Source organism: Strongyloides ratti, scaffold srae_chrx_scaffold0000002 (genome assembly GCF_001040885.1).
Source record: "Strongyloides ratti genome assembly S_ratti_ED321, scaffold srae_chrx_scaffold0000002".
Classification (NCBI taxonomy): domain Eukaryota; kingdom Metazoa; phylum Nematoda; class Chromadorea; order Rhabditida; family Strongyloididae; genus Strongyloides; species Strongyloides ratti.
In genome coordinates, this window is record NW_020171510.1 from 1,095,930 (window position 1) to 1,123,210 (window position 27,281).

General features: G+C 18.8%; 4 protein-coding genes across 4 annotated transcripts; all 4 read right to left on the bottom strand.

Moving 5' to 3' along the window:
* Positions 1-1,450: 1,450 nt before the first annotated feature.
* Positions 1,451-2,443, bottom strand: SRAE_X000124400 (Hypothetical protein; the record flags this gene model as incomplete). The annotated part of the gene is made up of 1 exon (XM_024646763.1): positions 1,451-2,443. The coding sequence occupies one exon, from the start codon at positions 2,441-2,443 to the stop codon at positions 1,451-1,453; it is 993 nt and encodes a 330-aa protein (XP_024498707.1).
* Positions 2,444-6,343: 3,900 nt separating this feature from the next.
* SRAE_X000124500 (RNA recognition motif domain and F-box domain and Glycosyl transferase, family 43 and Nucleotide-binding, alpha-beta plait domain-containing protein) lies at positions 6,344-10,460 on the bottom strand (the record flags this gene model as incomplete). Its single annotated transcript, XM_024646774.1, has 6 exons — positions 6,344-8,596; positions 8,635-8,722; positions 9,295-9,514; positions 9,608-10,104; positions 10,158-10,274; positions 10,429-10,460. The coding sequence occupies 6 exons, from the start codon at positions 10,458-10,460 to the stop codon at positions 6,344-6,346; spliced, it is 3,207 nt and encodes a 1,068-aa protein (XP_024498708.1).
* Positions 10,461-13,494: 3,034 nt separating this feature from the next.
* Positions 13,495-15,454, bottom strand: SRAE_X000124600 (Ricin B lectin domain and Glycosyltransferase 2-like domain-containing protein; the record flags this gene model as incomplete). The annotated part of the gene is made up of 3 exons (XM_024646785.1): positions 13,495-14,665; positions 14,720-15,209; positions 15,262-15,454. The coding sequence occupies 3 exons, from the start codon at positions 15,452-15,454 to the stop codon at positions 13,495-13,497; spliced, it is 1,854 nt and encodes a 617-aa protein (XP_024498709.1).
* Positions 15,455-16,421: 967 nt separating this feature from the next.
* On the bottom strand, positions 16,422-18,839 carry SRAE_X000124700 (D-2-hydroxyglutarate dehydrogenase,mitochondrial; the record flags this gene model as incomplete). The annotated part of the gene is made up of 4 exons (XM_024646796.1): positions 16,422-16,611; positions 16,659-17,559; positions 17,608-17,805; positions 18,680-18,839. 4 exons carry the CDS (start codon positions 18,837-18,839, stop codon positions 16,422-16,424), a joined length of 1,449 nt encoding a protein of 482 aa, XP_024498710.1.
* Positions 18,840-27,281: the final 8,442 nt, after the last annotated feature.

The following is a 27,281-nucleotide window of genomic DNA, read 5'->3' on the forward strand; positions in this document are numbered from 1 at the left end:
ATAGATATGATAAAAATAGTAATAAATTGATATAAATTTAATGCACTTTTAACCTTACCTTTTATTATGTAAATAAAACAACCAATTTAAGAAAATATGATATACATCATAATTAATTTACCATTCATTTAACTTTTAATATAAATTTTCAATTGAAAAGTTTGAAATAAGTATACTTTTTGTGATTAATGTGTACATTTTAAGTTTTTATTGTAAATAAGTGTAATTTTAAAATATTATTAAAATAAAGATAATATATATGCATATATATGATTATCGCTTCAGACATTTAATTCTTTTAGTATAATTTAGAAATATTTATATTTTTTTTTAAAAATTCAAACATTAACTTAATATTATTTTAATAAATATTCAAAATATTTTCTAAAATCTTCAAATAAATGTAAAAATCATGAAGAAATTTTAAAACTAAAACCTTGTAGTTAACATTTCATTTTTAAAATAAGAAATTTTGTATTAACAAAATATTGATTAAAAAAATCTAATTTTAACTAAAAATCTTAAAAAATTAAAAAAAAACATTTTAATAGAAAGGTATTCAAAAAATTGTTTAAAAAAAATTGCATTTATATTACTTAAGTTTTTTCTAGTTTATAACTTTTACTTTACAAAAAAACATATTTTTTAATTATAAACTTTTTAAAAATTAATATTAAAAAAAAAATTTATTGATATTCAAAATTTTTTTACTATTGAAAAAATTTTTTTAATAACATTTTAAATATTAACATTAAATAAATTTTTGGTGAGATATAACAAACAAAACTTTTGTTAACTATATTTTTATTTTTAAATCTTATTTTGTTGTGCTATGAAAAAAAAAATTTCAAATGGGAAATAACTATAAATATAAAAATAAAATATTTTTTTTTATCATATGAAATTCAATAACATACTAAAAAGATTTTTTTATCTTTACTTAAACAAAAAAAATCTTTTTTTTAATATATAATTAAACAAAAAAAAGTTAATTTAATTGTTTAAGATAGTATTACAATTTTTTTATGTAGCTATAAGCAAATAAATTTATTTTTTATTAATAATGCAAATGTTAATTTTTTTTTTAAAAATTCTGGATTTATCATTTTTAGTAATATTTCATTAAATTTTGAAAATGTTTAAAAATTGATATAAGAATAAACTATTAATTTTAATAAATTATGATTGATCTTTGAAAATAAGAAAATTAAATTAAATAAGGATCGCGTTTTGATGGTGTATAAACTATAGTTGTCAATATGAAATAATATTGATAAATGTATATAACTGCAAAATTTAAAATAATTTTTATTTGTTTATTTTTTAATATATCGTTAATATATTCAAAAAATAAAAAATTTATATAAACAAAATAATAAATGGATAAATCAGAAAATAATTCTAATATAAACTATAAACAATAATTGTCTTGCGAATTTTTTGACAATTCTTAAACACATAATGATCTTATTGTAAATTTATCATTTATTTCATCATTAAAATCTGTTGATAACTCATCTGTTGGTGGAAAATGTGAAAAATCAGATGATGCATGAATCCATTGTATTATTCTTGCGTGTCTTTCAATGGTTGAGACAGGTTTTAAATTTGCTAATTCAAATGATAACAAAATATTTGATTCATCATTTGTGCTAGTATCGTTATCTTCTTGGCAAGATATTGATGTAAAATTTAATTCACTCAAATGTTCCGTAATACCATTAATATCTTCTTTTTTACAATCTGAATCATGAGTATTAGTTGATTTTGTATTTTTTTGTGATGTATTATTATCAGAATACTCCCCACAATGCCTTAATGTACAAATTGATTCATTTTGTTGACAATTTAATTCATTTTTAATTTCAAAATCATTATCAATACTGTCACTACTATCCTTTTTTTCTTCATTAATATATTGTTTTTTTAATTTATTCTTTATTTCTGGTACTATGAAAGGTTTTTCATAGTTATTTCTTTCATACAATGAAGGCCTTGGAGGTACAGCTGGTTTTCTTATATAGTCATTTTTTTTTATTAATAAATTTTCGGATGAAAATATGGGTTTTCTATAATTAAGTTGTAAATAATGTTTACTTATAGGAGAATTATATGACAATGGTTTGATTATATTTTTTTGATAATTTAACGTATTTTCTACCAATGTATTTTTTTTTGAATCATTTTGAATTGTTTTGTCATAAGATTTTTCATAATAATTTTTAAATCCATTTATATCATTATTATAATTAGAATGAATTTTTTCATTTTCTATTGAATGTTTTGAATTTTTTATATCATTTGATTTTTTTGTATAATTTAAATAATCACTACTAGTAAAATTTGATGCATTTCCAAATGTATTATATGAATGATTAGGTATATAATATGTTCTATGATTATTAAAAACAAAACTTGGTCTCGAATATGGAATATCAGTCATATTCTAAAAAAAAAGAATTTTAAATATTAAATAAATAAATTAAGAATAAATATAATAAAAAAAATGTAAAATAATATCTAAGAAATAGTAAATAAATTATGGCTTTTCAACTTAGGATACACTATTATAATTATTTTACAAGTTTTTCGTGAATATATATATATTAAAATATAATGTAATAAGTAATAATTATATAATATTATAAATGACAATTATATTATTTGTTTGCTACTTAAATAACAATAATTTGAATACATTTATTGAACTTCTAGTGGTTATATATTGGTAAAAAATACTTTGATTATAAAGTAGCATATAATTTTTGTGTAGTTAAAATAGTGTGATAGTAATTTTATGATTGAAAAAAAAATTATAATAAATTTATATATTTTTTTTAATAAAAAAGATAATAATAAAAATATATAGAATATTTAATTTTATCTAATGTTTAAATATAAAATAGTATAAATTCATTAATACCTGTTTGTTGTTTTAACTGAAGTTAAAAACGTGGTATTTTAGATAGTATTATTCATTAGCGTTAAACTTATATATATAAAATATACCTCTTAACTATTTTCAATATAATTTTTAAAATCTAGTAAAGTTTTTAATTACTGTAATAACTAATACGATCTACACATAATCACATAAAACCACTGAGTGATTATTAATTAATTCTTAAAAAGAAAAATATTACTCACAAGCAAATTTTTAGAGCTTATATATACGTATTACATACTTCTTCTTAAATAAATGAAATTTTAGTAGTAAAATTTTTTAAACAAAGAAAAATATTGATATGTCAAGTTATTATTTACATGAAACATTGTAAATATTATATAACAAAAAAAAATATTTGTTTAAATTTTTACATATAACAAAATTATTTTATTAAATATAAAAAGCATTAAAAAAAAACTTTTGAATAATAAGTATAGCTTTATATATAAATTATACATTTAAAATAAATATCTTAAATTAATTGTAGTATTTTTATATAAAATAATTGTAACGAATAAAAAATTAAAAAAAGATAAATTTTAATATAAAATAGATAATTAATCAATGTAATACATATATATACATATATAATATAATTATAATTTAATAACATTTTACTATTATATTTATTCTTTTTATATTTATTTGTTTGGTTAATTAAAAAAAAGATAAATATGTATGAGAAAAATGTATTTTTATTTTAATTACAATATTTTAGATCAATAGTTATTAGAAATTTTTATTTAACTAAAATTATAACAATGGATATTATCTATAAGAGTGTCAATTTTTACCTTTTAACTATTTAAATCGTAAAGATATCTTAGATTTGCGAAAAAAATTTTAAAAAGTTGATGTATATATATAAACAAAAGAAAAACAACTTGAATTAACTAACTTAACGTTATATTTAAAAAGTAAAATATCTTATCACAGAAAGTTTACTCAAATAATGTAGTCAAAAAATTAATCTACTGCAATGTAAAAAAAAAATTTATTTTTATATAAAGTTTTTATTTATATAAAGAAAAAATTTTAAGTGTAAGTAATTTTTAAAATTTTTATTTAACTATTTATCAAAAATGTTTCTTCAATAAAACAAGGGCACCTGTCTATTAAAAAAATCTTATAAATAATTTCAATGGTTCTTTTTTTGAAAAATTAAAGAATAAAAATGAAATTAATTGATGTTTGAGTATAACAAAAATAAAATAAAAGAATAATGAAAAGAATTTTTTAATTGAAATGTTAAATTAAAGTTAGAAAAGACTATTTTATTTAGTTAATATTAAAAATTATAAAATATAAGAATTTTAACTGACTAATGAAAATAACATTAAATATGTATTAATAAAGTTATTATAATATGACTGACATTTATAATAGTATATTTCATTAAGTGATAAGTTAAAAAACATTTTAATAATAAATAAGAGAGTAATAAAAATTTTATATTTAATAAACTTTATTAAATGGTAATTTTAATAAATTTATTTATTATATATAGAAATTCCATATGAAAAAGAGATGTCATCAATCAACCACTGCTATATTGTTTGCAAAAGAAGCGATTTTTGGGTTTTATATGATAAGCAAATCAACTTTTAACGTATATAATCAAATCTTGTTGACGACTTTAAATAACTTTTTAGTTCATTAGATTATAAGATAAATTTTATAAATATACTTTAAATGGTTATAATTAACCAGATATCTTGATATAAAAATAATATAAATACAAGTTGAAATATAAAAAAAAATAAAATATATTTATGTTTCTAATAAAAAAAAAACAATTTTTAACATTTTCTAATCTTTGTTTTTTATTTAGAAATAATTTTTTTTTTATAAAAAAAATATTTTAATATTAAATAAAATTTAAAAGGTATTATTATATAAGAAAATAGTAGAAATGCAAAAATTAAAAATTTTATTGTCTAGATCAGATCATTTTTTGATTACAACGCATCCGACCTTTTTTTCACTGAAAATATACATTGACATAAGTAAATAGTATATTAAGTAATTATTTACAAAGTACTAATTTTTGGATTGTTACTCTCTTAGAAAATTTATTTACAATCCATATCATTTCCTTCCTCCCACATTTTGTGATAGTATAAGATTTTGTCAAAATTAAACAGTTAACAAAAAAGATAATTTTTTGAATGAAAAAAAAATGAATCAAACATTAAAATAAGTAAATTTATATATTGCTTATTGTGTTAAAAAGTAAACGTCATAGTGTTACTTTACAACTAAATGTAAATATTTAATATTGTATTTATTAAAAAAAAAATTTTTTTTTATAAAGTTATATTATTTTACATTAATTAAATTAAGTAAAATAATAAATAAATTATTTTCTCAGTATTAAATAAAATAAAAAATATAATTAGATGATAAAGTTTTATATCAATTAAAAATGATAGTAAGATAATTAAAAAGAATATTTTTTATAATAATGTAATGTAATATCAATAAAGTACAAAAAATCTTGTTCTAATAAAATATTAAATATTTTCTCAAATAAAAAAATTAGTTATTTTGATTAATTTCTATATATTATATAAAATAGTTAAAAAAAATTTAGATTTTACTTGATTTTAATTAAATACAAAGTTTTATTTTATTTGTTTAGAAAATACTATATATAAATTAATTAAGAAATTATTAATAGATAATGGTAATTTAAAATTCATATATAAAAATTTTGTATTTCAATAAATTTATTTGCATATATTATTATTTAAATACTATTAAACAAAAATTTTATAATCATTAAAATAAAAAAGTATAAAGATATATTTTTATTATGTTTTTAATATTTATTAAATATAATTGAATATAACAATTCTTTTGTCTTTTAAATATATTTCATTCATATAATTATTATACTCATTAAAAAATATAAAGAATATAATTTTTTTTTGTTTTATGATAATATAAAAAAAAATACAAAGAAATGTCATTAAAACTCAATGTGTACCATGTTATACAAACAATAGCATTTTGTAACAAGAAAAGAAAATTTACATTTCAATATTTAAAAACATTTATTCTTCTATTTCCCAGAATAATTAAAACTTCTTTTGTTTATAATATATTTAAAACACTTATGATGAGCGAAAATAAAAATTAGTTCAACTAATTTTAAATAATATCTATTGAACTAAAATAATTAAATATGATTAAATATTTATCGAAATTTATCAGTAAAATATGGTTCGCTTAAAAATATTTAGTTAATACTTTATAAAAATAGACTAAGTAGATAATATTATGTATTAAAATAATCCTATTGTTAAAAATTTTAACAATTGAACGGTTAATAAATTTAAATAAAAAAAAAATATTAAAATATATTTAAAATATTCTTAATAAAAAAATTTTTTTTTATAACTGTATATTTAAATTAGCAGCTTCCTTCTTTGCCCATTCTACCATTTCTTCATGACTATTAAAAACAGGTGATTCATCTATACCAGTTAATGCTCCAACAATATAAGATTTTTTAACATCCATAATATTACAATGTCCATCATTCTCATCAATATCATTCTTTTTATTTTCCATTTCATTATTTATTATTTTTTCAATTCCTTCAAATTCTTTTATTGATGGATTAGTAAAAATATCCAATGGTAATGAACTTGAATCATTTAAATCTAATATTACTCTACTATTTCTTATTCTTAATAATTCAATTTGAACTGCAGTAGAACCTACTACTAAGACGATTATTTTTGATTTTTTGTTCTCTAATGTAAAATGCTTAAGAATTTTTTGAATTGATTTATTTGAAATACCTAAACATGCACTAACATCAATTTTACTTATACATTCAGAAGCGTTAATAAAACATTCTAATGCTAAATCATTTAAGTTGGGACAATTTCTTAAATAACATTCAGATAATTTTTTACATTCATTAATAATATTAGATAAACAATTAATATCAATTCCTAATAAACCACTTAAGTCAAGATACATTAATTGATTTAAATTTCTTATTGTAGATAATCCATCAGATGTAATTGAATTTTCATCACCACTATATGCAAAAGATAATTTTTTAATATTTCTATTAGATTTACATAAAGCTATAATAAAGTCATCATTTACCAAACTATTGTAATCAAATGATAATTCAACTAAATTTTTCAATAATGTTAAACATGTTAAACTAGAAGGTGATAAATATTTATATCCATCTCCATGTAATGAAAAAACTTCTAAGTCAAGTAAAGTTCTACCTATTAATGAAATATATTCATCTGTTATATTAAAACATCCATTTAATTTTAGTACTTTTAATCCTTGAGCTTGCATACAAACATCTTCAATAGCTCTTGCTTCTAATGCATAACAACCATCTAGATATAATTTTTCTAAAGAATTTGTTAATGAAATAAAACATTGTCCTCTTAACATTTTACAACCACGAAAATCAACAGAAACTAAGGTGTCAAAAAATCCTTTAATTAAATACCAAAAACATTTTTCATCAATATTTGTCATATTTCTGTAAGATAAATATTTTATATTAAGATATTCACCCAAAAAAATAATATTTTTTATTGTACTATGAATTCCAGATATATCTAATGTTTCTAATAATTTGCAATATTTACCTATTACAATAAATGCACTTTCATCTAATGTATTAGGTACTGATGATAAATCAAGTTTTTTTAAATTTATACCACCACGTTGTAAAAATTGTTTTAATATTTCTAATGTTAATGGTTTTTCTTTTGTAAATATGCGTCCAATTTTTTTGTGATCTTTAAATGATATAGTTGTAGTTTGTGTCCAAACTTTTATACCAGCTTCTAACCATTTTTTATTAACTCTTTCTAATTTTAAACATTCTATATGTGTTAAATAACTTAAAATTTTTTGTATAGCTTTATTAGGTAGACCATTCCATGAAACAATTTTTTCATTTAATGAATTTGAAGTTGATAATGAATTTGATGATGGTGTTCTACTAAAACGATTTATTATACCATTATCAATATTTGTAAAAGAATTATCAAATGATAATATACCATGATTTGTATTAGGAGATTTTATAATTGATACTGATTTTTTTAATGATAAATCAGCTTTATCAACTTTCATTATGTGTCCATATAACTTCAAATCTTCTGGTTCAGCAATCAATAATTTTTCTACATCTTCTTTTGAAGCAAATGTAATAACAGCTGTACTAGTAACTTTAAAACCACTTTTTGATGAAGTTCCCGTAGTATTTGATCTATCATCAAATGACAAATCACAACTTATTATTTTACCATATTTTGAAAAAAATGCTTTACATTGTGTAGTACTAACTTTTAATGGTATATTTGATACAATAACTTTTTCATAACCATTATCTAGATCATCACATTTCTTACTATATATATCAGAATCAAAATTATCAAATGAACTTCCATTATCACATTCATTTCCAACAATCATTGGTAAAAGAGTTCTATATTTCATAAATTCAAGAGCTGATGATGAATATGTTCTTCGTAATCTTCCAACAGAAAAAAATTTAACTCTTGTCATAAAACTTTGAAATGCTTCAGAAAAATTATTTAATCCCCCACTTTCTAAATTTTGTGCATTAATTCGATTAAGAGTTTTCATAAGACCCTACAAATAACATTTAATATATAATAATTAAAATTTACTTTTGGCTTATAAAAACTATTAAATTCTGTTTCATTATTTTCATATAACATTTCTTCTAAATTCCAGATAAGTTTTATAAAAAAAAAACTATAAAAAAAAATTAATATTAACAAATATTTTTAATAAATTTATAGCAAAATATATATAGTTCAAAAAAAAAAATTAACTACTATCAATTAGATAATATAATTAATGACAAAAAAATAAAAAAAAATTGTTGTAATTTAAGAATGATTAATTATTTAAAAAATATATATTAAAAAAAATTATAAAAAGTATTAGTTTGTTTTCACATTATTTGATTTATAATTATATAGTTTATTACAAATTATATGTAACTATAACTATAAAACAATAGGTAAAATATTTGCTTATCAAAACCAACATTGGTAACTATACTCCAATATTATAATTTTGTATTCGTAATAAGAGTAATATAAGTCAATATTAAAATATTATTAATTTATTTTTATACTATTGAATTTCTTTTAGAAGATATATAATATAAATTTATAAAAAATAAAATATTATTAAATAAAAAAAAATTTATTTGATTTAATATATCAAATAATTTTTTAGTATAACTAGTAAAAATAATTATCATATAATAAATTATATATACTTATATATATTCTAAATGAAAAAAAAGATAACTTTACATTAATTCAACATCATATCCGTATAAATCTTGTTGGGGAAAACTTTTAGGTTTTGTTGTTTTTGTATGATAAACTAAAATTTCTCTACTTTCACCAGGTGGTTTATCAAAACCAAATGGTTCTAAATCATCTTTTGTAAAACCAAGACTTTCTAATAAACATGGTTCTGGAGCACCACCTCCACGTTTGCAACTTTTACCAAATAAGGCTTTAGGATTATCTAAAAAACATTTTAATGAAACAGCAAATCCTGCCATATCTGTGGCAAATTTTCTTGAAGGCATCCACCTAACATGCCAACCAATAACTTTACCTTTTTCAACTTTAGGACTTTCAAAAACTGCACCACCAACATGACCAACTGCCCATATTCCAACTTTTTTAACATTAGCAATATAATTAGTAAAAAGTCTAGTATCATATGAATTATCATCATCACCAAAATAAACAACAGAATGATTAAAACCATGAGTTACTTGTTTATGATTATTTCTTAAAAATGTTAATGCCATATCTCTTTGATACCATCCTCTTTTGGGATATCCTGCTTCTGTTTTATGAACCAAATATGTATAAGGTATTTCACTTCGTTTAAGAAGATTTTCTAATAATTTACTTTTTTCTAAACCATCTTCTATTAAAAGCCAATATACATTTGGTATTAATCTTAAAGTGTTTGACATTCTTGTCATATCAGCAATTCTTGTATATCTTTTATATGTTGGTGTGATAATAATAATTTGCGTACTATAATTTTTGAAATCATTCATATTATATTTATGTTGTTTTTGATCTATATTAACATATACTCTAAATATAAAAAAAAATATAATATATATTATAATGTATTAATATGATGATACCTGTTATCAAAAATTTGAAGTAATAAAAGAACTGATGATCCAATTATTAGTATTGAAAATATGGTTAATTTTACATTTTTTTTTAAAAATATTCTAGCAGCATTCCTTACCATGTTGCTATAATTTTAATTATTAAATTTACAAGATTTTTCATATAAACAACTAAAAAAAATAAAAAAAAAATATTTAATAACAAAAATAATTATTAAAAAAATAAGTTTAACGGAAAACACTTTTGGTTTTTAAATTAAATCTTTTTCTTTTTTATTACCTTTTTAATCTTCTATACTTTATCATAGTCATAATAACTTGTTATAATATAAATAATATAATAATTAATAAATGTCTTTATTTGTATTCAATAATATGATAGTGTGATATAGTGATAAACTTTTAATGATTTGCTATAAAAAGCTGTATAATAAAATAGTAAATTTTAATAAATTTTAAAAATAAATATTATATTAAAAATATGGAACTATTATTAGTGCCTTATATTTCAAGAACGAGATAAGAAGGTTATATATTATAGAAAATAAGAAAAGTAATATAAATATAGATTATTCACTAAGTATTAAACTGTCATTTAATCATAATCAAAAATATAGCTATCATCATCATATCAATTACTGTTGAAGTTGTTTATTTTTTCATTAAATATAAAAATCGTGATAACTTATCATTTAAAATTTTAATAAAAATTTTATACTAGGTATTATATATATTATCATATGAATATATATTTTTTAAGTTAACTATACATAATCTATTATTTATTATTTTTTTAAAAAAAAGGATACATTTACATATAATAAACAGTAACATATAAAAACAATAGTTATCAATTACTTTTCTTTAAAATACACTAAACAGAATAATGCCAATAAATTAAGAAATTCAAAATAAAGAAATTAAATACATTAATGTTAAGAAAGATGTTCAATAATTATATATGAAACAAAGGAATAAATTAAACAATTTTTTTTTAAATATTTAAACTATTGTTGACAATTACAGAGTTAAACAAACATTTTATAGTTTATTTTATAAAATATTTATACAAATTTTTGTCTTAAATAAAATATTAAAGATTTCATTATTTTATTGAAAAAAAAAGTAATTTATTTTTATCAATAAAAATAATTTGAATAAATGTATAATTTTTAAAACTTTAAAATGAAAAAATAAAATAAATACTGTTATTAAAATTATAAATTTATAATATATTTTTAATATTTAAAAACATTAATAATAAAAAATGCATGTAAATCATAAATTTCACTATAATATGTAACAAAAAAAACGTTAGATTTGATTATATAAAAAGCTGGAGAAAAAAAGTATAAACTAATGTATCAAAAGATTAGTATAGTATTATAAAAATTAACATAAAATTTTTGAGTTGTATTAATAAAAGTAAATAATAACATATGAAGATTGTTTCATATTAAGAATTAAAGATAAAAATTATAAGAAGAAATAAAATTTATTTTATTTATTAGTGTAAATTTTTATGATTCAAAAGTATAAAAGATATAATTGTTATAAATAAAATTAATAAACAATATCACTATTAATATTAAACATATTTCATAGAAAAGTAGATTATATGTAAAAAAAAATTTCAACTTTATATTTATTTTTTTTTATAATTATATATATATTAATTTTTAATATATATTGTAGAAGTGAAATAATTTTTAAAGTTTATTTAACTTTTATAAAAACAAATAGTAAGAACATTAACTAGAAGACAACCATTTAATTGTATGACAAATTATTTATAAATGTATTGTATCAATGTATAAAAAGTGATTTAACATAAAATATACACAAAATATAAAATCATATATGATGGGATAAATAGTTTGTAAACAATTGTATAAAAGTTAATATTTATACTTTAAAATATTCTATATAATTAAAATATTATATAATAATATCAACAATTTATTGAAATATAGTATTGTTTCAATTTTTGTTTATAAATAATATTTAAAAATATGATGCTTAAAGAATGATATTTATAATTAATTTATATATATTTATTTATTAGAAAAGGAAAAGTTTATTGATAATATTAATAAAATAAAATTTTTGTAATATTTGTTTAACAATTTTAACTTATTCATATACTTTACAAAATATTTTATTATAAAATATCACTTTTAAAGTTTAATTTAAAGAAAAATTTTATTAAAATATTCTATATTTACATAAAATAAAATAAACTTTTATCTGATATTGTTTATTTTTTTTTTAAATTTTACTAGAAAAATTACTAAATAAAATTTATTAGTTATTAATATTTTATAAAAAAAATTATTAAATAAACATTTTAAATAAGTAAAAAATAAATAAAGTAGAAATTTTATAAAAAAAATTATTTATTTTTTATATTTATCGTCAAATTTTAACAAGTATATTTTTTTTAAATCAACAAATTAATTAATATATATAATTCCTTGATTTTATTGTAATTGACAAAATATAACTATTTATAAAAAAAAGTTTAATAATAATAATATAATATTTTAATAAGATAATCTTTATAAAATCCTTCTTATCGTTGTATTAAATAATTTTCTAAAATTTTAATTTTTCAAAAAATAGATTAAATATTTTTATTCTTTGAATTAATTTTATTTCACTTATCAAATTTTTAATTTATTATAATTATTTGCATGTATTAAAATTAAACTAACTGTATTGTTAGTATAAAAAATGTAATAAAATGTATGTTACCGTTTAATAAATATAATTTAAAAGTATTAATTTTCATATTTTATAGTTAATTCACAATTAAATAATATATTAAGTAAAATTATTTTGGGGTATTATATTTAAAGAGATTAAATATTTTATTATTTGAATTTAATTAAGTATTGAATAAAAATATAAGTTTTTTTTTTTGAGAAAAAAAATATAAATATAAATTTAAAATTAACATTTTTAATAAAATACTTTAATAGAAATATATAATAAGTAATTTTATAAAGATTAAATATATTTTAAATTTATTAATATGTAATTTTAATATAACAAAAAAGTTTAAATATAAATATATTGAATTTATGTTAATATTAGAAATCAAAATTATAACATATTTAAATTAGTGTATTTTTATAATTGTGAATAAACAAAGATTATATAAATAACTATGGTGTTATTTTATAAAATAAATATATTTTAAAATTGTACTTTTATAAAATAATTTTACAAGTTCTTTATAATTTAATACGTTAAATATTTTTTGATAAATATGTCAAAAAAGTACAAAATAAATAAAAAGCACCAACAATAATATATACAAAAAAAAATTTCAATATATATTCATTTAACTGCCATCAGGTAATTTTTTTCTTTCATCAACTAATTTTTTGTTAACATAAGTAAATTCCCATTTTTGTGAAAGTTTATTTTTTTTACATTTACTTGTAAAAACAACTCCTCTATCTACACCATCATATGATGCTTCAAGACAATTTCCTGATATTTTATGTATTAGTTGTTGTGTATCTGTATTATATTCAAATCTTTGATTACCACCTAATCCATGACAAGCAAATAATATAACTGGGGTTCCATCATTTGATGATGAAGCATCTAAACAATGTTGACCACCTTTGATACGAATAGCATTTGCATAGTATAATTCAAAATATTGTATACCTTTTCCACATTCTCGAACACGTAATTGATCATTACCTTCTAAATTTGTTGCATCTAAACATAATTCACTATCACGATTAGATATTGTGCCATTTGCAGAGTCTTCAGGTTCTACTGCTGGATAAAATTTATCCTGATCAAATGCAACATTTTTCATAAACCAATCAAATGATTCACATTTATGTCTTTTTCTAATTTCTAATTGTTTTTCAAGATTTCCTGGATCAATATTTTTAATTGATGGTCTTCTATCATACAAATATTTTGCATACTCATCCATCCATACAACAGCTACTCTTTTATAATTTTTAGATACAAAATCACCAATACCAGGATTTGGAAATGGTGTATATTTACAACGATAAATATGAGCTATTCTTGAACATGGTGCATCAACCATATTTCCATGACATTGCCAAACTTTAAAACTTAATTCATATTGTTCACCACCCCAAATATATAAACCATCATCATATCCACCTAATTCCCAAAACCATTTAGCACTTATAGCAAAATAACCTCCAGCCATTACAGGTGAATAAAAAGGTTTTGTAGGATTTTTTTCATCTTCTTTTGTAAGAGGTAATCTTTTATAATTAAAATTCCAATCAAAAGAACCTCTTGCACCTTCATCTTGAGATCGATATTCAAATGTATTACAATTAATAACATCAACAAATGGACATACAACTGTTTTATAATTAAATACAATTGGTTCTATTAATGGTGGTAACCAATTATAATTAGCTTCACTATGAGCATCTAGAAATACTAAGATTTCTCCAATTGCTTGATATGCACCTACTTGTCTTGCACGTATTAATCCTTCTCTTTTTCTTAAAAAAAAATATTTAAAATTTAAAAAAAAATAAAAAGTAATATAAACATACTTATTAATAATCATTTTTACAATATGAGATAAACCTCTTTTTTTTAAATCTTCAATAAATGGTTCATTTAATTCATTTTTTGTACTTGCATCATTAACAAGAATTACTTGAATAATTGTATTTGGAGGTGAACGATTCAAAATTGAATAAATACTTCTTAGAATTGTAGATTTATGTTCATTAAAAAATGGAAAAATTACTGAAACTGTAGGAAGTTTTGAAATATATTTAACATCTTTACATTTAGGATGTCTAATATCTTTTACTGATCTATTAAGTGCTATCATATCACTAATATAAGCATTATAACCATTTATACGAAAAAGTTCATCCTGAGCTTTTTTAATATCTGGAGTTTCATTTGGAACAACATATGCTTTTCCTTGTTCACCATTACCTATACGTTTTAAATCTTCTTCCATTGCTTTATAATCATGCCAATCTTTTTTTGGTAATCCAATATATTCTTCAAAAGGATTTTCACCAATATCTAAAATAAATGTTTAATAAATAAGTATTATTTTTTTAAAAAATATACTTACGCCTTCCTGCTAATGCTTCATCTCTAACATATTTAGCCATTAATTCAATTTCATAGTTTGTAATTACACTTCTAATATCAACATTTGATTTTTGTGATTTATATCCAATAAAAAATATGATTATAATAATAAAACCATAAATAAAAAATGTAATTAATTTCTTTTTTGGAACATATCTAGTAAGCTTTGGCATAATTTACTAAAAAAAAGCTTCTAAATATGTAATATTAAAATTATTTATAGGAAAAAAAAAAGATATCAAAGATCATTTTAGCAAAATAAAAACAATCAAAAAAGTTTAAATGATATTTAGTAATAAATGATTATTAATGATATAAAAGTTCTGATAAAATAATTTATATTGTTAATACACGTGTTAAAATAATCTATCGACACATATCTTCTGCTTTTTACATATAAGTGGTGGTTTATTAACTAAATAGCATTTAGGTACACATATAAAAATCATAGTGAATGTGAATATAGGACTAAATATTTTTATTTGTTTTATAAAATCATTATATTGAAAATTTATGCTATTATCCTCTATCAATTAAACAATATTATCTTATCATATACTAAAAAGTGGTAGCTTACTAAGTTAATGTAATCGTAATTATAGAAAAAAAAAATTTTAATTAAAAACCAAATATATTGTAATAAAAATTAATTTTTTAATATTTAAAAATATTATCATTAATTTAAAGTAATAAAATTATTTATAAAAAAAAATCTTTTTAGCGTACTTTTGATATATAAATAATATTTCGATAAATTAATATATTATAAATTGAAATATTAAATTTAATACAAATAGATGAAAAAATATTTTTATTTAAACAGATTTATAAAATTTTATTTAAAAAGAGAATTATTAAAATATTTTGACATATTAATATTTTTTTTTAACAAAATATATTAAATTTTCAAATGAAAATATCAAAAATTATTATATTTTCTTGATTTTATATTATAAAAATTGTATTGGTATGTTAAAAAACATTAACAAAATAAAAGTTTTTATAAATATTTATCACAAATGGCCGTGAAATAATATGACTTCTTCGTTTTTTTTTATTATTACAACTATAAATATAAAATTTAAATAATTGAAAAAATAATTATTATAAGAAATAATTAATAATGTAAATTATTAATAATTAATTAACAAATTTGTATGGATTAAGTATTCCTTTTGGGTCAAATAATTTTTTTATTGATCTACTGATAGCAGTTTGTGTAGTATCTTTTCCAATTGACATGTAATTTCGTTTTAATTGTCCAATTCCATGTTCTGCTGAAATGCTACCGTTATGATTTACAACCCAATTATATATATATGGATGAACACTAAAATATGGAATATATTATTTAAATAACAACTCTGTTTTTCTTACATATTATAAATGTCATTTGTAGGTTGTTTTGATATTAAATTGAAATGAATATTTCCATCACCTAAATGTCCATAACTACAAATTCTTAAAATTCCCAGTTTTTCTTTGTCTTTTTGAAGAAGATTTTTTATTTCATTATTTAACATATAAAAGTGTTCAATCGGTAAAGACATGTCATATTTATATACATATCCTTCTTTTCCAACAGAAAGTGGAGCACCTTCACGTATATTCCATATACCTTTTGATTCATTAAATCCATTAGTTACAATACCATCATCAACAAGATTTTCATCATAACAAAATGACAAAAAATTTTCCATTTTTTTTGAACAAATTTCTTCATCAGAACCTGAACATTCAATAACTAATGCAAATTGAGGAATTTTTTCAAATGGTATTGGTACATTTGAAAATTGTTTAATACATTGAAGTATATCATGATCTAAAAATTCAAAACTTGATAAATTTTCACATAATTGAGATTTAGCTAGATGAAGAACTTTTTTACAATCATCAAATGTTTTCATTGCCAATAACGATGTTGATATACCCTTAGGACATGGTACAGCAAGCATTTTAACATTTCCAATAATACCTAAATGTCCTTCAGAGCCAACAAATAAATGAGTTAAATGTAAATCTGTATTATCTTTGCGTAACGAACTACCCATTCTTAAAATTGAACCTTTCTCATCAGCAATAATTGCATCTAATCCAAGTATATTTGCATGAATATTTCCATACTTAATTAATTGGATACCACCAGCACATGTTGCTACATTACCACCTATAAAACATGATCCTTTTGCTCCTAAATCTATGGGCATCATGTATCCATGATTCATAAGTTTTTCATTTATTTCTTCAAGAATAAATCCAGCATCACATTGAACAATTCCTAAAAATATTTTTCTATTAAAAAAAAATTTTTTTTAATTTAACATACCTGAAGATGGATCAAAAGAAAAATTATTTCTCATTCGCTTAAGTGATAAAATAATTTCATCGAAAACAGGTATACTGCCTCCAACAAGTCCAGTATTACCACTTTGAGGAACAATAGCAATATTTTCTTTGTAACAATATTTTACAATATCAGAAATTTCTTCTAATGAATTAGGAAATAGGACACATTTTGAATTTCCTAAAGAAAATTCAAGTTATAAAAATTTTAGTTACCAGTGGAAGTTATGACACATTATATAATCAATATTTTAGCTATAAAAACATTATGTAGTTAAGAATAGAAAAATCTACATCCAAAAAAAAGTAAAGTAATATTAATTAATGCAACCTTAATTTATAGTTAGTTTTTATATATTTAGTAAAAAATGTATATAATAAAACCCCTCTTAATAAAATAAATTAGTGTTAGTTTAGAGATCTCTTATTAGTAAAAAAATAAAACATAAAAATTGAAAGATTACTTCATCAAATAAAAGTTAGTCTACTATACATTATTCATTTTTAAATATTTTTTAAATCACAATAAAATTAATGAAATATATACATTTAAAGTTTAAGAATTTTTTTTTCACTTAACAAAAGAGCTTGATTAATAAAAATGTTATTAGTTTGTTTTAACAATTAAACAGATAAAAAAAATGTATACATTTAATTTAAAAGTCTGTAGTTTCTATACAATTAAATAAAATTTTTTTAAAAAAGTGTTTAACAAATTATTTTCATTAAATTAAATTTTTTTACCATTTTCAACCTAATAGATTTTTTAATTAGCATATTGTAAATTGTACCTTCGTTCTATTCACCCTAATTCTTAACTAATTGTATTTAAACTTTAAATATTTTAAAAATTAATAAAATGTTTTAAAATTTTTAAACATTATTATAATTAATTATTTAACTTTATATATACATATTTTTTAAATTCTTTCTTAGCTGTATACAGATATAATATTACTTGTGTAGAATTTATACCAATACATCATTTTTATCGTATTTTAGTAATATATTCAAATAACTAGTAAATAAAATTTATATTTTTACTAACTTCATACCTTTGTACCATTTCATCCAATCTTCATTGTAAGATTCAATGTCATCTTCTTTTACATAACTGTTACCTACAATACTTTTAAAATAACTTACATCATTATTAGTAAGTTTTTTAAAAGGTTTTCTATTTAATAAAGAATGACAATTTCTTTTATATAACATCAATTTCAATCTATTCAAGATCATTTTAAATTTTTTCTATAAACTATGTGTTATTTTCAAATAATCTGTAAATTATAATTAGATTATATATAATCTATTATTATAAAGATAATCACGATAATTTATTATAAATTTTTGTTTACTTTATAATAATAGTCAATAATTATAATCAAAACTCCACCTTCTTTAGTATAAAAGAAGAAACAAATAATAAAAAATTAGAATTCTAAAGAGATAGAATTTTCAAACTTGAATCAAGTGGAGAAAAAAAATATATAACATAATATTAAAAAAAAATTATTTTAATAGTTTGTTACTACTAAATTATTTAATAATATAAAATAAAAGGTTGTTTAAAATTATGACAAAAAGCTAGCTATATATTTAACAGTTAATAAAAATAATAATTTATTAGCTTTCTTTTAAGGAAATTATAAAGACTTACAAAAGTGATAAATAGATTATTCTTATCATATATTTCGTTAGATATTATATAAAAAAAACTTACAATTTTATAATTGTTAAAAAAAGACAGTTTATAGTGTTAAACGTATGTTTCTTACTTTAACAATTATTTTTAAACTGATAAAAATTAGTAAAATTAAAATTTTTAAAGAATATTAAAGATAATAGGTACAGATAAGTATAATATATATTTCCGTTTATTAATATAGTAAAAAACGTTTTTTAAATGAATAGACACTTTTCTAATTATTTTCGTTTTGAATTTACACACAAATTCATTTATTATATAGATTAAATATTATTTGGTATATTTGATTTTTGGTAAGAGTGATATAAATGAAAAAAAATTATTTTGATTATTAGAATGCAAAAAACGTTGTAAATTTATAATAAACTCAAGGATTAAAAAACAATTAAATCTAATTTTGGAATTAACATTTAGCAAAAAATGTCTCCTAAGGAAAAGAAATTATCTATTAAATAAATTAATAGTAAAAAAACCTTTTTCTTAATTATTTATATGTTAACATTTTTTATTTATTATTTTTTTCTTTTCTTTAATTAATACTTTAATTAATCATTTCTGGATATATTCTTTTGTTTTAAAAATATGATGTTTCGTTAAAAAATCAATAAAATCTTTTTGATTAAAAGGAAAGCTTCAATAAATTATAATTTTAAAAGAATAAATAATAATTAATCTTAAAAAAAATTTTTTTTTCTAAAAAATACAGTAATATAACGTTGTTATATTATGAGCGTTTTTCCGTTAGATAGTGGATAATCTTTGACCACAATAAGGAATACGATGTACCTTTTTTTCTAAATTTTTAAAAAGATCATAGAAAATTAATGATAATTTCATTGTGATTTGTTGTTCTAACCTTATCCAGAATCCTCTCTTTATTGCACTTGCTGTTTTTTATTTAAGAGATTATTGTTAGTTATTTTCATATAAGGAATATTTAATCATCTTAACTGTAATTTAAATAGTTATATTTGATAAGTTAAATATTTTTTTTGGGTATTTTTTGTTATATCCCCAGCCAAATTAAATTGATAGAATGTACTTAATATTTGATAAAATTTTCCCAAATAAAATCTTTATTACATAAAGGAAATAGAACGAACTTAAATAAAGTACAAATCATAAATAAACTTTTTTACATAATAACTGAAATGATGGGAATACAAATTAACTGATAATAATGGGAAACATGATGTAATTTGATATTTGAGTTTTATTTTTTTTATGATAAAAATTAATGAAAAATTTTTTAAAATTATCTGCTTCATTTGCTGATGAAAAAGGTGCCATCAAGTTCTTCCAGAATTATGGAATAATTCCTGAAAAAAAAGAATGCTGCAATAGACATTAAATGAAATTGCAGTTTGAAAAACAATCTTACTGGAAATGCTACATAAAAGAATGTAGAGCAGAATCAGGAGTAAGAATTGGTACTTGGTTTCAAGATACCAAGCTCCCAATCCGGACAAGAGCTTTATTCATTTATTGCTAAGGGGATGAACGTACTTTTGTAAATTTTTGTGAAAAAGAGCTTTAAATGAATCCTTCTACGACTGTGGATTGGAACAACTACCTCCGAGAGGTATGCTTGTTTATAGAGACCCGAGAAAAGAATTTCATTGGGGGCAAAAGGAAAATCGTGGAAGTTGACGAAACTTTATTCGTCAGGCGAAAGAACCTCTGTAGCCGCATGCTTTAGCAACAGTGGTGTTTTGGAGGCATCTGCAGGGAAACGAAGCACTTGCTTCGTGGAGGCCGTTCCGGATGGAAGCTCGACTACACTTCTGGAGGTGCTGAAAAGAAGAGTGGCTCCAGAAACCCTTATTATAGCTGATATGTGGAAGGGGTATTCCCAAGTAGGGGATTCTGGGTTTGAGCATTTGCAAGTGAACCACAAATATTATTTTGTAGATCCACTTACAATAGCTTATACTCAAAGCATTGAGCGGGTCTGGAGATCGGTGAAAGAAAGAAACCGACGCCACAACGGAACCCACCGTAGCATGCTAAATGGGTACATGGAGAAAAAAGAATAAAAACAAAGAATTCGATGCAATATTGAGAGATATTGCATCGTTTAATTCCTTTTTAAATGAATAAAAAATAATTTTTTTTGATTATTTTTTCAAAGTTTTTTTATCCATCTTGTAGAAAAGAAGATGAAGAATCTGATAGACTTATTATTTTTTAAAAAAAATATTTTTGAGATACGTTTCTATCACTTTAATTTGGGGGGATACAGCAAAAAAGTGACTTTTTGTTTTATTACTAAAATGGATTCTAGCAAAGAACGTTCTTTTTTTTGTATAAAGAAATTTATATAATAACGATATTAAATGAAGAGTTTATTGTTTAGAGCAACTTGCGCTTCTGGACATATCAAGAATACTGGCTAGTAAAATATTTTTTTTTACTAAACTCTAAACTCTTATATTTAATAAACTTTTCCAACATAAAAAACAAACTGATAATAAAATTTTAATAATTTTTAAATAATAATATTGAAGGATAAAGTTTTAAATAAATCAAAATTATCAACAGGTGAATAATTATTACTTGAAGTAATTTAAAAGGAAATTGCCTCAGTAGTAACAAAAATATATTGAAGTAACTGTTTTAATGTTAACGTTTGTAAATAATAATTTTAAATAAAGATATAAACATTTAAAATTTAGTCTTTAAATTTTCCAATTTTTTAAAATTTAAAAAAAAAACCTATCAAGAAAATTTAAAAAAATATTTTTAGAGAACTGATAATTTTACATTTTAATATTTATAAATTTTTCATACCTTTTTTAAATCCTGAAAAAAAAAAACAATTTTTTCAAATTATTTTAATATAATTAAAGTTTAATTAGTTGTATATTTTCATAAAGTTATTTTTCTAATGTCATAATCAGATTATAAAATATTTATTGTTTGATTCTCTTTTGGAAGGAATAAATCTCGCTAGAAATAAACATCTCTTTTAAAATACAATCAAATAAAAATTAGCTGTAATATTAAAATATGTTTTTCAAATTTAAAAAAAAGCACTTTTTAATTAATTTTCTAATGAAAATAAAAATTGTCATGGGGCAAATATTATCAGCTTCAACTTTTAGATAAATCATAAAAATATTATTATCATATAACATATGAGATGTTTCAAAATGTAATTTTTTTAAAAATTGAAAAGTTTGACAATTAAACTAAAAAATTTGAAAATGATAACCAGATATGAATTATGTATTAATTAATACTATTTCGAATGAGATAAGTATCAATAAAAATAAATATTCATTTCTTAAAATAAAAACTAAAAATGATTGAATTTCTTTTTCTAAATTGACAAAAATTATCTTGAAAATAACTTTTTAAGAATAAATAAACACTTTTAACAATTTTTGTTGACTACATTTTTAAAAATGTTAAAGAAAAAATTGATATTTAATATATAAGACATTGAAATAATTAAATTTCTTTTAAAAAGTGTATATTTTAAGAATGCAATTTATTTGTTCTATCTTAAAAAATTTATTTTTTTTTCTTATTAAAACACAAAATTTAGCAAAAGTCATATAGAGAAAATTTTATTTTTAAGATTAATTTATTACTACATAAAAAAACAAAACATACGTTCCACTTAACTACTCTGCAATATATATTTTAAGTATAAAAACTTTAAATTTTTATGTTATGAAGATTATATAAATTTTTTTCGTAATTGTGTATAACATTTAAAAATATTTATTTAAAAAAATGTACAAAAAAAATTACAAAAAAATATCTTGAAATTTAAATACACTATTCAAAATATTTTATTAAAAAGTATATATATACAATATTATATATGATTTTAGTTTTTACATAAATCACTTGACGTTAAAAACGGTTTTTATTTTAAAAATGTAAAAAAATAATAATTTAGAAATATTGATTAATTTTATTTTGTAAATGTACTTTTAATTTTTAAAAATCTTTTGAAATTATATTTACATGTTTTACTACAATTACATTTTGTCTTAAAAAAAACTCGGAACAATATGTGATTTGGTCTATTTTTTATATTTATATAATAAATAATAAAAAGGTAAAAATTAAAAAAATTAAAAAGACAAAAATAAATATCAACAAAATATTGAAAAATTTTTACAATATTTGTTATCTTTGTTTAAAAGTAATCTTACTATAGAATTAAAAATAACTTAACTTAATTCTTATGATAAAAAAAACAATGTCACCAACTTTAAATTAGACTATTTTAATCAGTTTTTGAAAGATTTATTTTTTAATTTTAAAAATTTATCACAATTAAAAAATGATAATTTGATTTATCAAAGTTTATTTTATACATCTATAAATTGTTTTGATAAGAAATTCTACCAATAAAATATCCTACATTATTAAAAATTTTATCAATTTCATTTTAGATATTTTTTTTTAAATACAACAAAATAAGTAATAATAAACATTAAGCTTTTGATGTGTGAATATATTATTTTAAAAATAATTAAAATAGTGTTCAATTTTATATTCAGACAATTTATAATTTACCTTTTCAAAGCAACAAAAAAATAATACTAAATTTTATAATCAGTTTTATTAAATATTAATAAGTTTTGAAATTGATTCCTTTTTAAATCATAATACTCTTTTTTTTTTTTGATAGAATTCAGATATTGAATACCAGGAAGATAAAACACATTATTCAGATTTACTTATTAATAAAGTTTAGCGATATTTTTTAAAAACAACTGTAATCACAATTAGGAAAAAGATATATAAATATTTTTTTATTTAAAACTATTCTTTTTTTTTATTCTATTAAATAAAATTTTTTAAAAGATTCAAAAAAATTTAATAACCAATTAAAATAGTAAAAATTTTATTATATTATAAGTATATTAAAATTATATGAAGTTATAAAATTTTATAAAATCAAAAAAAATACAAATATATTTCATTAAAAATTTTATATAATTTTATAGATTACTGTAGGTAATTTAATTGTTCATAACTAATTTACAATGTTTTATAGAGTTAAATAAAATGTTATATTAGGAATATGTTATTGTTAATTGATTGAATGATAATGTTACAAACGTAACTTTTATTCTCTTAAGTTAAGTTTTTTAATCTCTTTCTCAACTAGAATTCAATAAATATACTTAGAAATTTTATTAAAATATATATTTATTCTATTGTTATTTTTGGACACCATTTTCTAGAATCACTAGTCACCTATAATTTCATTGTACTTATTATTATTTAATTTAATAGGTAAATATATAGTTAAATTTCATAAGAAGGAATTAATTGTTCTGTTATTAACTAATTAGCCAAAAAATTAGTGTAAGTCATAAATTCATTGTAATAAAATACTAGATTCTAGAAAAGGAGCGATTCCTTTACAATAATTATATTATTTTCCTAAAATTCTTGTCTTAGCACTTTACCTCTGTGAAATCTACTTTTTTATAATTGTGAACTGGCATCAGTGGTAATAAGTCTTTAATTTGTAAAAAGAGTGGTTTTTAAATATAAAGATTAAATATAAAGTTTTTTATTTGGGATTCTTGAGCTTTGACTATATTAGGACCATGAGCCACCTAAATATTATTTTAATATAAGTAAATTCACGCGAAACGTGCATTCACAAAAAAATACTTTTTATCATATGTTTATTATTTACATTTTTAAATTTTCAATCTGATTAAAAAACATTTAATTATACCTTTTTTCACGTGCTTATATTTATTTTATTGTATAATAATAGATGATATAATATGAATAAAAAATTTATTAATTGAATTTTTCAATATTTTGCTATATTTGAATTCAACATATAAGTAAAAGTGATTTTTTTATCATTTTTGTTGTAAAAAAAGGTATTTCCATATTAATGAGATCAATTAGATAAGACTAACAGATTTTATAAATAACATTTTTCTAGAAAGAATATTTCAAAAATTATTGCACAAGGTAATATTGTTTTTTAAATTAAGAAACATGGTATAATATAGTCATTAAAGTGTATCAATTTGTCAACATCTTGATTTTGTTTTATAGAAATAATTTTTAAAATATTTTTACTCAAATTTAATAAAACTTGACTATATTTTATTTATTTTTTTGTACTATTATTAATCTTTCTTTTACTTATTTTTGTTTAAAAATAATCAAGAAAATATAATTTTAAATTTTTGAAAATTTAATTCTATTTTTACTTCATTGTTTTCTATTTTAAAGAGATAATTTGGATTTAATACAGTTATTTTTTTAAATTTTTTATGGTATGCTATTAATTAAAAAATAAAAAAATTTGGGTACTATTCTGTTATACCACCCCCCCCCCCAAATTAAAATGATAAAAACTTGCCTTAAAATTATTTTTTTTGAAAAAAAAAGCATATCAGATTCTCTATCTTCTTTTCTACAAGATGGAAAAAAAATTTTTTTTTAAAATTAAAGTCATCATTAATTTTTATCATGAAACGAAAAAAAAAATGACTCAAATATCAAATCTCATCATGTTTCCCATTATTATTAGTTAATATTTAAAAAAAAAAGTTTATTTATGATTTGTGCTTTATTTAAGTCCATTCTATTTCTTTTATGTAATAAAGATTTTATTTTGAAAAAATTTTATTAATTATCAAGTACTTTCTATCATTTTAATTTGGGGGGAGGGGTATAACAGAATAGTACCAAAAATCGTATCAAATTAATTGTTTATATATTAAAGGAATATTAAAATTAATTTTTTTTATAGATAATATCAAAATTATAAAATAATTTAATAAAACATTTTTTTATTATAACAAGAAAAATTTTTATTAAATAAATTGATTATTTACTGTCTTTTAAAAATCCCATTTATTAGACAATATACTTTTATATGTGAAAAGTAGTCAATAAATTGTTTCTTATAAAAAACAATCAATTTAATAAAATTCTAACTTTAAAGTTTTTTTTTCTTTAATAAACATTAGTTCTCTTATTAATAAAAATAAAAAATTAGAGTGGTTAAAAATAATTAATTATTTAAATTTTTTAAACAATAATAAATATAAAAAAAAACAAACTTTTTAATTCTTCTAATTTATATAAAAAAATATTTGTAAAAAAAAAGTAATTCTTTGGAATATAACTTAATAATCTATTTTTCCGTTATTTTTTTAAAATAATTTTCTAGACATAAAAAAAAATTATATCTTATTAAAACTATTAATAGGAGGAAATATTTAACATTATTAAAATGAAACATTTTTATTTAAATTATTAAAAATTAAATATAAAAATGAATTTCTATATAATAGAAAAGTTGTTGAGTACAATTAAATAACAATTAGTTACATATTTATTGTAAAAGGTGATTCAAGAAATAATAGTAATGATAAAACTTTTAGTTTTATGAAAGTGTTTGAAATATATATGGGGTAAAGCTTTAAGTTTATAAGAGCGCTCGAATTTCTAATATATATATAGGGAAAAATCTCTATGATGAATTTAAAAGTCATGTTTTTGAAATTTATTAACAGAGATATTTTCGCTCATATTAATCGTTAATAATAATTCTTAAATATAATTTTATAATAATTTATATTATAATTATTGTATTTTAGGGGTAATCGCTAGTTTTTATTAATAAAATTTCACTTAGTTATTAAAATCAATCGTATTAAAAAGTATTTAATTGTCAGACTAAATCATCTCATTAAATTTATTTTTAAAATAGATAATTTGACTATTTATAATTTTTTACATATATAGTATAAGATTTAAAATTAATTATTCTACCAAATTAAGTGATAAAATTTATATTTAATAACATAAATTAAGACAATATCATAAAGTAAATATTATATTCCATTACAATATTTTTTCAACTTATTTAGTTTTTTTATAAATATATTTTATATACGTACTCTTTGTATTAATATAAAATATTGTTATATTTATTATTA